The sequence below is a fragment of the Podarcis filfolensis genome (assembly GCF_964270895.1).
Source record: "Podarcis filfolensis genome assembly, chromosome: 3".
NCBI classification, from domain to species: Eukaryota; Metazoa; Chordata; class Lepidosauria; order Squamata; family Lacertidae; genus Podarcis; species Podarcis filfolensis.
This window is the reverse complement of record NC_139606.1, coordinates 63,905,468-63,920,288: the sequence shown is the minus strand read 5'-3', so window position 1 is coordinate 63,920,288 and position 14,821 is coordinate 63,905,468. Positions and strand designations below refer to the sequence as shown.

Sequence of the window (14,821 nt, the reverse complement as noted above, 5' to 3'; positions counted from 1 at the left end):
GTAGTTCTTTATCTCCTTGACATCTGAAGGGAGGGCGTTCCACAGGGAGGGCGCCATTACTGAGAAATGGGCCTTTTCAGTGGCAGTTTCCTGCTTGTGGAATGCTCTCCCCAGAGAGGGCTCGCCTAACACTACCTTTGCCTAGTTTTAGGCACCGGGCAATTTTTTTTTCTACCTGGGCTTTTGGCCCTTGATCTGGATGATTTTTAAAGTATTTCTGGCCTCTTTTGGTGGGGCAGGATATGCTAGACCTGTCTTTTATTTGTATAGATGTCATTTCCATGAATAAAGTGACTTAACAATAGTAATAGTCTGGAATTAAGATGGACTATAATCAAGTTATCTTAATAAGAAATCAGTGATTTCAACTCACTAACACTAGAATGTCTTTTGAGGTCTTGCAGCTTTCGGTGAAGGAGAAACTGGTGCTTTCATAAATTTCAGTTATTGCAGTTCTGGTGTTTTTTGTAGCTTCTGGAAACTCCAAGTTTTGACAAGAGCAAGTAATGCAAAGTACTCACATCATGCTATTATTATGATTACCTTTTCTCATTTGGTCCATCAGATTTTCTCCAACCTGGTTCAGTTCATTCAATGCTTTCTTTTTTTCAGTCCTTTCTTTTTCTATTGTCTGTTAATAAAAAAAATAATTTCAACACTGAAAGTAAAAACCTATCTGTTAAAAAAGTAACTGGTTTGGCCCCATAAATTGCCTAGATATGAGTCCACCTAGGAGCCTTCTGTGAGCTTCTAATCCAGTCTTCAAAAGGGTGGAAAGTAAGGGTAATTTATAGTAAAATAACAAATTAATGCAGTTCTATGCATAATTACCTGCAAGTATCATTCAACAGATACTTATTTATGATTAGGCACGTATAGAACACATTCGATGGGATGAGAATGCTTTAAAGTCAATAGTAACCTATTTTGAAATATTTTCCATAAACATGTTAACATTTCTCTCTATAAATAAATTAGAATGTTTAGGTATTATAGTTCTCCATAATCCTCACATCTTTTCTGGTATCCTCTTGGTCCTTTTGTCTCCATCCCCATTCTTTATTTATCGCTTTCTACACTTTAGTCCTTCAGATTAGATATTCAAAGAAAACTTCTCTATCTCATTGGACCCATACTGCCATACAGAGAAATCATGCTGGCACAGGCTTTAGATCAAGTCTTTGCAAAGTAACACGATACAGAACACGGACTGAAAGCTCTTCCGGTTCATGGAAAAAGAGTACATTAAGAAAGGCAAGTATCAAATCCACTTGCTGTGCCTTCTGAATAATGCTGAACATAAAAATTGTTGCAACAAGTAGCTTGACACTTCTCTGGCAGCATTCTAGTATGTAGCCTTTTACAAGGACATCTGTTATATTAAACTATAGAATGTAGCAATGATCCAGATAAGAGACATAAAGTTTTATCAAGGATTAAAGCAAACCAAAAAATATTTTTAAATTCTCAGGCACAATGCATTACAAGGCTTAAGGGGGGGGAGAAACTCCCCATGAGTCATACAATTTTATTCTGTCTGACAATGTGTGAAATCTATTTCATACGGGATGTACTTTCAGGTTTCTCTGTGGTGGTGTAATTAATTAAGCTATTTAAAGTTAACTTACACAGGCATTAACAAGACTCCAATTATCTAACCCACAGAATACTTTGATCTCTGGTCTTCACAGGGTATGTGGAAAGGTTATTAGATGCCTCTCTGGGCTGAAATCAAGACTTTGCCATGGTTCTCAGTTTTACAGAAATATCAGGGGAGAATTCATGCTGGGTCCATTTCTAAGAATAAATTGTCTTTAAAATGTGCTACAACTCACAATGTGCAGCTTCCTCTTCTAAAACGAAAATGGAAAATAGTATGAGGAGGGAAAAAGGAAAGGAAATGCCCATTAAAGCTCTAAGGATGTCCTGCCACAACTTCAACAGTATTGTTTATAACCAGTATAGAGGACTGAACCTTGGCCAAACTCTAAAGATTTTTAATAATGGAACTTAATCCACAGGAAGCTACCAGATCAGACTCTACCCCCAGCTGACAGCAAGCTTAAGCTGACAAAATAACCTTTTCAGTGAAAATGCCTCCCCGTTTCTCACTTTACCTTCAGTTTCTCTTTCATGTCTGAAGTCTCTCTCATCTTCCTGTACTCTTTGATCTCTATGGCCTGAATGGCAGCTTTTGATTTCAAAATCCAGTTCAACAGCTCAGCAATTTCAGAATCAAGCCTAGTATAAGAGATTGAATAATATTTTCTTATATTTCTTCTCCATTCAGTCATCATCTTTTTTTCTTAAAATGCAACCCTCAGTCTACCCTGAAGTAACATGTTCATGCACATAAAATGTTTTCTAGTGTAGTCTTGAATGCTTGAAGAATCCTCAGATTTTACCAGATTGGCAATATGGCACTCGCCTGGCTTCCTGTGCCAAACTGTAGTGATCTCTAAGGAAAGAGGGGCAAAATAACTGTTGCTTCATGCACTCTCTATCACCTGTACCTAGAGTCAGACAGGCCTAGAGAGAGCAGATGCAGCAACTGCTATGATGACTTGCTGTGTTTCCCTGACCTAGAGCAAAATAGTGGACTGTGAATGGTTGCTGCACCTGCTCACTCACTTGCTGATTTTCTCTCAGAAGAAGAAATGAGCTGCAGTACTTTGAGACCAAAAGGAGCCACACACAGGGCAGCAGTGGAGAAGAGTGGGGAACAACAAACATTTACTGTACATGCGCTGAGCAGCCTACCCACCCAAATACCCACCCTTCTATCCTTATTTGCAAGACTGCAAATAATTTTTCATACAGAGTTCTAAATAGGACAAAAAAAACAGACAACAGCAGTATTTTACAATGCTGCATTTTTTTTTACCATGCACTGTGTGAAAATGAGGCAACTCATTGCCTCTTGATTGAGAAAACACAACAACAATGAAAAAAAATCTCACTTTTTCTTTGCTTCAGTATCAAGGCAGGCTTGTCTTTTCTTTGATGGAGGTAGAGGTGGAACAAATTCTTCCTCTTTGGGATGTTTAACTGTTCTTTGCTCTTTAAAAAGGACGGTTTCTGTGATTACTTTCTGTGAAATCTGGGCCGGTTCAGCATTTGCAACTGCCTGAGTAACCTTAAGGGGTAAATTGAAGAGGACATCAATGTAGATGAAACGAAATTATACAATATGCCATCTTTGTACAAGAGATAAATGCAGATAATAATAACAGTAACACTAATCACTTCAGATATAATCCAGATGAAGTTAAGTGGTTTTAGACCAATTACCGTATTTTTTGCTCTATAAGACTCACTTTTTCTCTCCTAAAAAGTAAGGGGAAATGTGTGTGCGTCTTATGGAGCCAATGCAGGCTGCGCGGCTATCCCAGGAGCCAGAACAGCAAGAGGGATCGCTGCTTTCACTGCGCAGCAATCCCTCTTGCTGTTCTGGCTTCTGGGATTCATAATATTTTTTTTCTTGTTTTCCTCCTCCAAAAACTAGGTGCGTCTTATGGTCTGGTGCGTCTTATAGAGCGAAAAATACGGTGATTTCACTGAGAACATTAAGCATGTGATTTACTGCCTTCCATTGGTTTTGAAGGAACTTAAACCGCAGCTTCATTCATTTTTTTATCCTGGCTCTCCCCTCTGAAGAGCTCAGGGTTGGATAAAAAATGATCACACATTAGCCTTTTATCCTTATACCAACATGAGGTTAGTTAGCCTGAGAGATGGTAACTGGGTCAAGGTCACTCTGTCACTGTCCAGCCCATCACTGATTCTGCACTGGTCAAGAATCATCTTTATAAGTCAAGATGCAAACAAGCTTCATGCAGCCACATGTAGCCACTTCACTCCTCTCTTTGCTTGCAAACAAACCAAGAAGTCTAGTTTAACCTTAGCTTCCAATTATGTCCAAACTGGAAAACTATGGTTAATAGCTTCCAATAAGCTAGGAAACAAAGCAATTGACAATTAAACTTTGCATTTAAACTTTGCTTAAGTGCAGTAGATGTGAGGTTTGCTCAATCTGTTTATTAAACAAGAGATATGATCATCTTGCTTGTGATTTTTAAAGGATGCTTCTGGGAAACTTCACAATCTGTTTTGCACAGTACTATTTTGAATTACTCAGCCAACTCACTATTCAATTTGTCTCTAAATCAAGCGCAGATTAGAACTAGACTTTCAGATTTTCTAATCAGATTAGAATTCAAGCCTGAAAAGGACCAATTTACTTCCTCCCCCCCCCCCGCCCCTCCTTTTTTATTTTAAACACCTTTAAGAAAAGACCTTCAGGCTTCTTTATTAGTTTTACTTTTATAGGTCAACATTCATGTATTAGTGAAAGACATTTGGAAGGTGTAAAGGGACGGTAATATTTTTATGGTACCTGAGTGGAGTAATCCTCAAGTTTCTGAACTAAACTGTCCCACTTCTGTGTTAGTTCTTCCAGATCGCTGTCAATTTTCTTCAGTGCCTTCTTGTTGTTGAGAAGTTGTGCCACATCCTGGGACACCTCATTCAGCTGTTCTAATGTTCGACGCTTCATTTCCATATCTTCTTTGAGAATCTGACATTGTGAAACAAGAGCAGCCATTCCCTTTTAAAGGCACAATTCTGCTCAAATTTCCCATTCTAATAAAGTATATTCTTAGAAAATAAAATTGTGAAAATGTCCTTAATAGTGTTGCTGGTAGTTTTTTTTTTAATACATTTGCTAAAATACTATGCCTGTTCAGGTATTCAGTATCTATGTACAATCTCTGTGAAAAAGCCAGCAGGAATGCCCATGGCATGTGTGCTAGCCATGCCCACCTCACCAAAATCATGATTAGCAACACAGAATCATAGAACTGTAGAGGTGGAAGGGACCCCATGGGTCATCTAGTCCAACCCCCTGCAAAAATGCAGGAATCTCAACTAAAGCATCCAAGACAGAAGGCCATCCAATCTCTGCTTTAAAACCTCCAACGAAGGAGGATCCACAAACTCCCAAGAGAGTCAGGATTACCTGAAGGGGGCGCTGCTTCTCCATGCCTAAAGTCTCAACTGGGAGAGGAACCCTGATTGGTCAGCATTTTGGTCCCCATGCTGAAAACCTTACACTACGACTAATACCAATTGTGCATTATAGACAGGGTTGTGACCAGCATGTGATGCATCACGGAGCCCTGTGCATTTCCACTGGCCCCTTCACCCTCTGTACCCACAAGCTTTGGTTTCACTGAAAACTGGGAAGAGCCTTGAGTAGCATGCACATATGAAGCTATTGTCAAGATTCAGAAGTCCTAAGGCATACACAGAAATTTTGAAGCATTTGTGGAGCTTCGCATGTGACAAGGGGCTTCTCCATTTACTTAATCACTGAGAACAATATTACACAGTCTCCCTTTTACTTTCCCCCTTAAGTAAAAGGGAAATTGCTTGCTTGGGTGAAAGCTGTGGCTGCTTCAAAAACCAAGAAAGCTCAAGATCATTATTTGTGTATACAACAGATTGGGCTGAGGAACCTGTGGCCCTCCAAATGTCACTACACTCTATATCCCATCAGCTCAAGCCAGCATGGCCAACAATCAGGGGTGATAGGAATTGGTGTTGAGCAACATCTCACAAGTTCTCCATTCCCGCAACAGAATTACTAGGTACTTATCTACTGCTGTATCACATAGTCTTAAGGAGGGCCTTCTCCCATATCAATTTGCCCATGCATTAAGATTAGAGGATGCCCTCCATTTTCCATCTTTAGGAGAAGCACATCATGTATGTATAAAAGATAGGAGCTTTTTTCTCATATGTCCTCAGCTGTAGACAGAGGTACTATTGGCACCAACAATGTATGTTCTTTAGAACCGGATTAAAACATTTTCTATTTGCCCAGGAATTTTAAGTTATGTTTCTTTCAGCTGGTTGAGTGGTTTTATGCCTCTTCATTTTATTGTATTGCTGGTTCTGTATTTGTAATGCAAATAATGTAACACAGATTTTTAAATATCTTTGCAAATTTCCATCATTCACCTGAACGCTGTAATTCAGGCATTCTAGTGTCAGATGCTTCATTCTCATATCTCCTTTGAGAATCTGATGCTGAAACAACAGTATCCACAAGAATTTGTCTTGGACTACTGCCTTCATACTTGCTTTTCAATAAGCGCCACTTTCAATTTGTACACTCTCTAGCAAATTTGCATGAACTGAACAGTCACATGCTTTTCACAAAATAGCATGTTGTGATTTTCACACTGCATTCTTCAGCTACAAGTGAAACCCACAAGTATTAACCTATGTCTTTGGAAAGTAATTTGAAAACTTGGTAGACCATGAAATTAGCACTAGGATGAAACAAGGATGATACTCTAGCACTGCAGAGAAAATGCCCAATTGACAATAGGGAGTAGAACAGGATGAAACATTTAAGGTTATGATGCTATTTTCAAATGCAAACCAAGTAATACTCACTGCCAGCTTTCGAACATTCACACCAAGCTCTTTTTGATCTTTGAAGTTGCTTGTTTGCACCTGGTTTAAACCATCTTCTTTCTCAATTAGCCAGGCTTTCAACAAACACTGCACAAGAGACAACACATTTTAAAAAACAACAACACCAAGAGAATATTTACACAATTCTCCTGCATTTTGTTTTTATTTATTAAATTTGTATACAGCCCTTCATCCATAGATCTCAGGGCAATTCATCACATAAAAATACAATATAAAAACACAAAAGACATGATGAAAACAGTAACAAAAGGGGGGGACCAATAACCCCCTCTCCCTCCCACAAACACATTTAAAAGGGTTGTAAGATATTTAAGATGTTAATCAGCCAAAGGCCTGGTTGAAGAACTTTTTTGCCTGGTGCCTAAAGGTGTATAATGAAGGTACCAGCCAAACCTCCCTGGGGAGAGCATTTCATAAATGGGGAGCCACTGCAGAAAAGCCTTGTTCTCATGTTGCCACCCTCCAGACCTTCCATGGAAGAGGCACACAAAATAAGGTCTCAGATGATGATCTCAGGGTCTGGCTAGGTTCATATGGAGAGGGATGGTCCTTGAGGTACTGCAGTTCTGAGCCATTTGAGGCGATATTTTGTTAATCATCTTCACCGCAACACTACTTTGGCATTACACCAGCACTTTGTCTTCTTCTTATTGGTTGGCACACCTGTCTTGTTCTCATTGGTTCAAAAAAAACCCCACAACTAGGTAAAATGCCATCTTCCATTTTTTTGACAGAACAAGTGTCATTCTACTTACAAGAGCATTCTTTTGTGGAGTATCTTAAAATTGAATATAGCCTATAAGTCCATTGCTTTGTAAACTAATATGATACCCGAGTTAAATCCAGACAAATGCAACATCTGTAAGCTCATGATTTCACAAATCAGTACCAAATTAGTGCATAGACTCAAAATTAATTAAATCTACCCAGGAAGATTATTTTGTAAGTTTTTAGTATCCATAGCAGATATTTTTCCTCACTTCTACAATGGCATGTTTAGCAGACAATATTTAGCTCTGCAAACCAAGAACCAACTCAAAGGGTCATAGCTGTCATATTCGATCTACTCAGCAAGCAACAAATTTTGTCCTTAAAGAACCAAGGCAGAAACTAAGCCTCCCACTCCAATCATTGAAGTAAGTAATCCATCAAACACATCTATTAGTGTTCTTTATTGGGACTGGACTATTTCAAAATACTCCAAGATCATAGAAAGAGGTAGTATTAGTAATCCTAGTAAGAGCTACACTCAGTTACAGAAAGGAACTAAGACACAACTTTTTGCATTCTTGTGAAAAATCACACAAGTTTCTTCAGACAGAATATTTTATACTGAATTGACACAGACCATACCCTCCAACATTTCTCTGATGAAAATAGGGACGCCCCATTCCATATTGATAATTTTACTATTTCTACCCCACACATCTTACTGGGTGACCCTAGCCACTCTGGGCAGATTCCAACATATATAAAAACATAATAAAACATTAAGCAAACTTCCCTATACAGGATTGCCTTCAGATGGCTCAGGGGTCAGATAACTCCATACCCTCTAACATTTCCCCAATGAAAATAGGGACATCCTAAGGAAAAGTGGAACATTCCAGGATCAAATCAGAAACCTGGACAGCTTCTCTAAATCAAGGACATCCCTGGAAAATAGGGGCACTTGGAGAGTCTATCAGACTTATAAATATGAACAACTGAGCTTTGCTAACAGCTGCCAAAATACATTTCCTTTATAAAAAAAACCCAGAAAGGCTATAATTATCACTGAGTAAAGAAGTTATGTGGCAGTGTTTGAAGATAATTTTCCCGAATGATTTAACATTTGCTGACTTTACAATCTACCTCCCCAAAAACATTAAGGGCACTATACATCCTAAGGTATCGCTTTGCTGTTCATCCATTCAACTAGAAAACCTCAGCCAATGAGTTGTTTCAATTATTTTTTCACCACTAACAAATCATTTTAAAAGATCTACACAACACTGTTGGTGCGTACAGTGAAGCAATTTACCTGCATGTTGTTGTTTTTATAAATAGCTTGCATAAACTGGAGAAGCTGGTAATTAAGCGGATTCTGAAGTGCAAATGCTGCCCAAGGCTCTTTGGGGAAATAACAGGGCAGAAATGCAATGAAAGAAACAGGACTCAAGATAAGACTATGCAGACAAAGGCAATCTGAGTTAACCAGAGGTGATGGTGTCACTAATGGTGTCCCTTGACCTTTAATTTTCTTTTATACAAGTGAAGGATTTGTGTTCATTTCAGTTGGGATTTAGAATACTGCTCTTGTGGATACAATAATGGCAAGGGCAAAACCTGCCTTCTGCAACCAACACTGACTCACCCAGTCCTCTATGAGTGGTAATACACACACTAGCCTTTGAAATCTATAAGACCACCTCTCTAGATAGAAAGAGGCACAACAGTAGAGGATTACTTCTGTTATGTTATCCTATTATATTAATCTCAAATGGGATTAATTTAATCTGATTAATTTAGCAGTTTGATCCAAATGTGATCCATAACAGGGCCAACTGCATGCAGAGAAGAGGCCACAATCATATGGATACAGTGATTACTCAGCCCCAGTCTACTAAAATTAATAATGCTCAGCTACTTCCCTTTAGTTAAATTTGTCACTGGTCGTAAAACATACTGTTTGTAACATACTGGATACTGTTTATATATATTAGCTTGATTTATACTCTGGGATACAAGTAGGCAAATTGCTCCCCATCTCTCAGCCATAATGTAGATGACTAGTCACTGACAGCAAACAAAGCAGCGAGGTTTAGCAATGAAGGTTGCTGCACCATGAGTTTATAAATCCTTCCTAATGCATTATACTGGTTCACACCCAGGAGGGACCTGTATCTATAAGTTTGGGGGAGGGGGATCTTAAATGAAACAAACATGCTTTCCCCCAATAGCAAATTTTATTTAAGCACATCCACAAACAATGTAATGCTGTACTGCAAAAGTCAAGGAGCCCATGCCCAGATACAAATAAAAATTGTAGCAACTTGGGCCCAAGTATCCCTGATGGTGCATTTTTTATTGCACCACTCATAATGGCAGCTGACAACTGGCTTGAGATCTATATCTGAAGAACTGAAAGAGTACAATTTTAGTATTTAATTTTATGTAACAAGTTTCCCCCCGCTAAAAAAGCAGTTTGAACTAAAGAAACACAATTTATTTTAAAACACTTTTACCTGAGATTAAGGGTGTTCCTGAAAACTTGTACAATAGCCTAACTCTCTTTCTCCATAACCGTCTCAATCATAACATGGCCTTATAAATAATTACATAAAAATTACATTAAAATGTAAGAAGAGTCCAAAGGCCTATTTATGCACACCTTTCTGATCTCAAAGCGGCCAAACAGATACTTATGGGAAGCCTGCAAGCAGGACATGAATGCAACAGCATTCTCCCCACTCATGTTTCCTAGCAATTGATAAGAGTTTGAATTTGTCTAATTGCCTTTCAAAACTTTTCAAGTTGGTGACCTTTGTTACATTTTATGGTAGTGAATTCCAAAGTTTAACTATGTGCTGATGAAAAGGTATTGCTTTTTTCTAGTTCTGAATCTTCCAAAATATTTCAGCTTCACTGAATGACCTCAGGTTCTGTCAGCAATATACACTGGTAACAGACTAGTCCATAACAAATTGAATGAATACCTTTGGGTAGGAATACAAGCAAGTTCAGAAAGCTGATTGACTCTTTTTAAAAATAAGTACACTGGAGAAAATAAACAAGTTTTACCTGCTCTTCCAATAGCTCCTGCCATAAGATATTGAGCTCTTGTAGTTTGAGCCACCGCTCCTCAGTCCAGCGACAAACTGCTGTCCATCGTTCACCAAGCACCTGCAGACAATTAAAGAAATTTCTGAAACCATGCATTCCCCTTTGAAAGCAGATAGAAAATACAAACATATAGGGTGGGATTTAGCTAATGAGTCCCAGCAGCAGAAGCCCTGCACAATGGGGCTCCACCCCTTTTCTTCCTTTGGCATTATGTATTGTATATGCACATATTTTTCTTTAACATAAGTTGCTTGAAGACTTTCAGGTGACAAGCATCTAATAAGTCTAATAAATAAATGTTGCTTGCTTGCCTGGAGGACAGAGAGCATCGGGTGAATGTGTGTAGAAAGAAACCTACAGTACAAAGGTAAGATTCATATTCATTGCTCCATCTAGGTTTGCCCTGCCCACCACTGGCATGTGGGCCCCCAGAAGGAGATGTGGCCCTTTGGCTGAAAAATGTTCCACATTTTTCCCATGCAGAGAATTATTAAATCAAGACATCCACTCACCTGCAATTGATCTTCTAGGATAGCTGTGGCACTTTCACCACTGTTTTCATCAACAATGACCACCATGTGAGTCAATGAGTTTACTTTAACCTGCTCTGCTTCAAGATCATTTTGTAGCCCCTGAAAGCATTGATTAAATTGTTATGAAGACCAGACATAACACTGTATTGTTTTGCTAGTGCCACCTGCTTGATTTTTGTTTAAGCAAATATTTTCCTAATGAGCCACGACTGTTTAGCCACAACCACTCTAAACAGCCTCTGCTGCTTCTGACCATATCCCACACAATATGTATAGTAACAAAATTATTTTCACCAGTGCAACCTTATCTTGCATATGTGCTCATTAAGTCACTTCTTGCAAGTGAAGATCCCCACACTCATTTGCCATGTCTAGTCACATGAAAATGCTAGCTTGGTGCTCTGGACCACATTGAAGAGTGGGTGGCAGAAAGAACAACATTTCCTCTGTGGCAACACTTTTGGGTGCTTAAAAATACACCTCTCCTCAGAAAAAGCACTGTGTCAAAAGGAAGATCCACACATTCTCCAGAACTACTGAGTAATATTAGACAAGATCAGTCATATGAAAAATCCCGTAAGTTCCATCCAGAAGTTTTAATGGCTACACAAAGTCTCAAGGAAGCCAAGAAGTAAAATGTACTTCCAAAAAAATACAGTTCCTGAACTTTACTATACATGGCACAACGCCACAGTACACATGAAGGTCTAAATCTTATTTTAAAAGATGAGTTTCTATATTAACAATTCCATCCAAAGGCAACCAGGAAATCTGAGCTGTTGCAGACTATTTTTTCACTCTATCATGCTTATTACAGTAAGGGGTAAAAATACTTTATGTTCATCCATCTGCTGTTGAAAGGACTCCAAGTCTTCAGCGAAGCACTGAGATTCCATCTTTTGAATGCGTCCTTCTGTAACAGTCAACCAGTCGGACAGCTGCTGCAGTTGTTTCTTCTGTAGCTCCATCAATACATCATGGAGGCTGATCATGTCAAAACACAAGGAATTATTTTTAATGTCACTTTAAAGAGGAGATTTGATGTTAAAGTAACAGTGCAATCTTCAGAAGTGAGTCCCACTGTGTTCCTTAAGTCTTACTCATAAGTAAGTACTCAAAAGATTGCAGCCTACATGAGTTGGTCAAAAGAAAAGCAACATGTTTGGAAACTGGGCCTGAAAATCTAGTCACATTTATAAGGAACTATGTTTTAAAGCAACACATAAGCCTGTATTGAACACAGAATCTGAAATACTACATTTTCATACAAAGATCCAGAGTTTAGTTTTGTGTTCATGTTAGTGTTTGGGTGCAAAACTATTCACTACCTTATTTCCTTTCTCCTGAGCTCATTTAGATGTGCTTCCAGGCTGAATTTAGTGTTGCGATGCATTAAGTTTATTCTAAAAACTGTTCAGTCCGCAAGGGGTTGGGTCGGAGGGGTTGACACATAACGTGTACCATTGGAACTGGAAACTAGTCTGTGCGTGTTCAGGGTGTCACTCACTGGGACTGCCGATCCATACTGTCTACTCTGAGAGCCTCCCATCTGGAATTCAGCAACGACATTTGTTCCTGGATTTCACTTTCCTCCTCCTCTGAAAGATTGCCCTGGGCTAGCAATTGATTACCAGCCTGCAGCACACTACCCACACTGCTCTGGTGTGCTGTCAACTCCATCATAAAAGCCTAGGGAAAAAAGATTAAACAAGTCAGATCAATCTGATCTCTCGCCATGGATAATTTTAATAACTGCATGGAATTTACAAGACTTTTAATAAACAGCAACTTGGAAATTGGAACGCCACAGAAAAGGCTAGGATCAATAAAGAAACAAGCAAAAAAAAAAAGATGCTAAGGTGTTTCTCTCATCAGGAAGCTAAAAACAGAAATAAAATAATCAAATCAACAGTGTGATTAGTTTTCCATTAGTGTGGGAACCTCAGGTTCATGCTTCTTCTATGACAGCCTGAAATGCTTTGGAACGGGGAGCCAACAATATGCAACATTAATCACATAGGACTGATAATGCCAAGGTTGCAGGTTCGAACTATGTGCGGAAGAGCTGCATATTCCTCCATTGCAGGGGGTTGGACTAGATGATCCTCAGGGTCCTCTACAACTCTACAATTCTGTGATTCTATGATTAGCTTTTCTATGCTTGCATTTTCTTTAAAGTAGCTCTGTTTCCAGGTACTGAGGGACGCGGGTAGCACTGTGGGTTAAACCACAGAGCCTAGGACTTGCCGATCAGAAGGTTGGCGGTTCGAATCCCCGTAATGGGGTGAGCTCCGGTTGCTCGGTCCCTGCTCCTGCCAACCTAGCAGTTCGAAAGCACGTCAAAGTGCAAGTAGATAAATAGGTACCGCTCCAGCAGGAAGGTAAACGGCGTTTCCGTGCGCTGCTCTGGTTCGCCAGAAGCGGCTTAGTCATGCTGGCCACATGACCCAGAAGCTGTACGCCGGCTCCCTCAGCCAATAAAGTGAGATGAGCGCCACAACCCCAGAGTTGTCCACGACTGGACCTAATGGTCAGGGGTCCCTTTACCTTTACCTTTCCAGGTGCTAGTACACACTGTAACTGCAAACATACCAAACAACTACCTATATATATCTGGGTAGAATCTTAAACCCACAACAGAGGTATATATCAATAAAAAAAATATAAAAGAAGTTCCAAGGCATGAGCCATTTGCAACCACTTCACAATCTATGGAAAATCCCGGTCTCTCTCAAAATATTATATTAAAAAAATAATGTTGCTATTCCATAAGCAAATGATTTCTCCATCAAAAATATTTTTCAGGAAAAGAACCAAAAGAAACCAACAAAAAATTCCCTGTAACTTCCAACGTCTAAGTAGCCCATGAACTTTAATAACATTTATATTACCGAAGAGAAATTGAACAAGAAATTGAACAAGTTCTTCTGCAACTATCTACAGAACCTGTGACCCACCAGGCTGAACACAGCCCACAAACTATGTATGCATGGCCCATCAGGCACTTGACAACCATCCCCTTAATCCCCTTTTCTGCATTCCCAGGCAGCAGAAGGAGGAGCTTTATGAACTTGGTGGGTAACATGTGCATAACAACTATAGTTATGAAAATGATCTACTGCTGCCTAATCAAGGGATAATATTGATCAACCAACTACATACTGCAACTCTCATAGAAACCTTATTTAACACCCACTTCGTGCGTAGCAAATTGTTGCTTGACTTCCTCAACATCATCAGATATGACTTCCTGTTCTTGGAATGTATCCTCGGCAGAGAGCAGCCATGTGAGAACTTCTTCCAGAGCTACTTGGTAGCTGTCCAAGTCCATATCAACTTCAGTCACAGTGCTGGGAGTTTCTGCTCTTGAATCTCCATAGTCATCTTCTGCTGTTTCACTCTACAGAGCAGAAAAATCAAACTCAAGAGCCACTTCTTGAAAGCTGTTTTTATAATAACACAAATGCTTATTTAACAGAGATGTTACCACCACATAAAGGGCTGGAGTGGGGGTTGGGAATGCATGTATCAGAATCTTGTGTGTGTGCAAGATTAGGTTTTTACCTTGCAGTGCAGGAAATCCAAGGTATCTGGTTCAAGGTATTCAGGGCATGGTTATCAATAACAGATTCAATGTTAATGAAATAAATGGCAGAAATTAAGATTAGAGTTGATATTTTACCAAAAAACCATTTGAATGATCTAGGTTTACTAGCTGACATAATTGAGTTTTGCTCTCAATGACGTTCATTTTACAAACGCATTTACACAGTGACTTAGATAAAATATTTCTATACGTGCACAGAAGTTGCTAAAATTCCGTTATCTTACCTCCAAAAGCCTACAACATGACGACTCCACACACAGACATACACCCTCACATTGATATTTAAAAAATGAAAACGGCTTTCATCAAGCACATTAACCATATATAAATTGTTTACTGTGATGTTAATGTT

General features: G+C 39.1%; 1 protein-coding gene across 1 annotated transcript in view; it reads right to left on the bottom strand.

Moving 5' to 3' along the window:
* UTRN (utrophin) overlaps positions 1–14,821 on the bottom strand; it is a 317,035-nt gene that overhangs the window by 245,775 nt on the left and 56,439 nt on the right. The window contains exons 10-19 of the mRNA XM_083607527.1: positions 14,059–14,262; positions 12,370–12,551; positions 11,696–11,846; positions 10,842–10,961; positions 10,288–10,389; positions 6,463–6,570; positions 4,397–4,576; positions 2,961–3,136; positions 2,118–2,241; positions 544–631 (exon numbers count right to left, since the gene is read on the bottom strand). Of these exons, the coding sequence (XP_083463653.1) occupies positions 544–631; positions 2,118–2,241; positions 2,961–3,136; positions 4,397–4,576; positions 6,463–6,570; positions 10,288–10,389; positions 10,842–10,961; positions 11,696–11,846; positions 12,370–12,551; positions 14,059–14,262 (1,435 nt within the window). The remainder of the gene's footprint in view (positions 1–543; positions 632–2,117; positions 2,242–2,960; positions 3,137–4,396; positions 4,577–6,462; positions 6,571–10,287; positions 10,390–10,841; positions 10,962–11,695; positions 11,847–12,369; positions 12,552–14,058; positions 14,263–14,821) is intronic.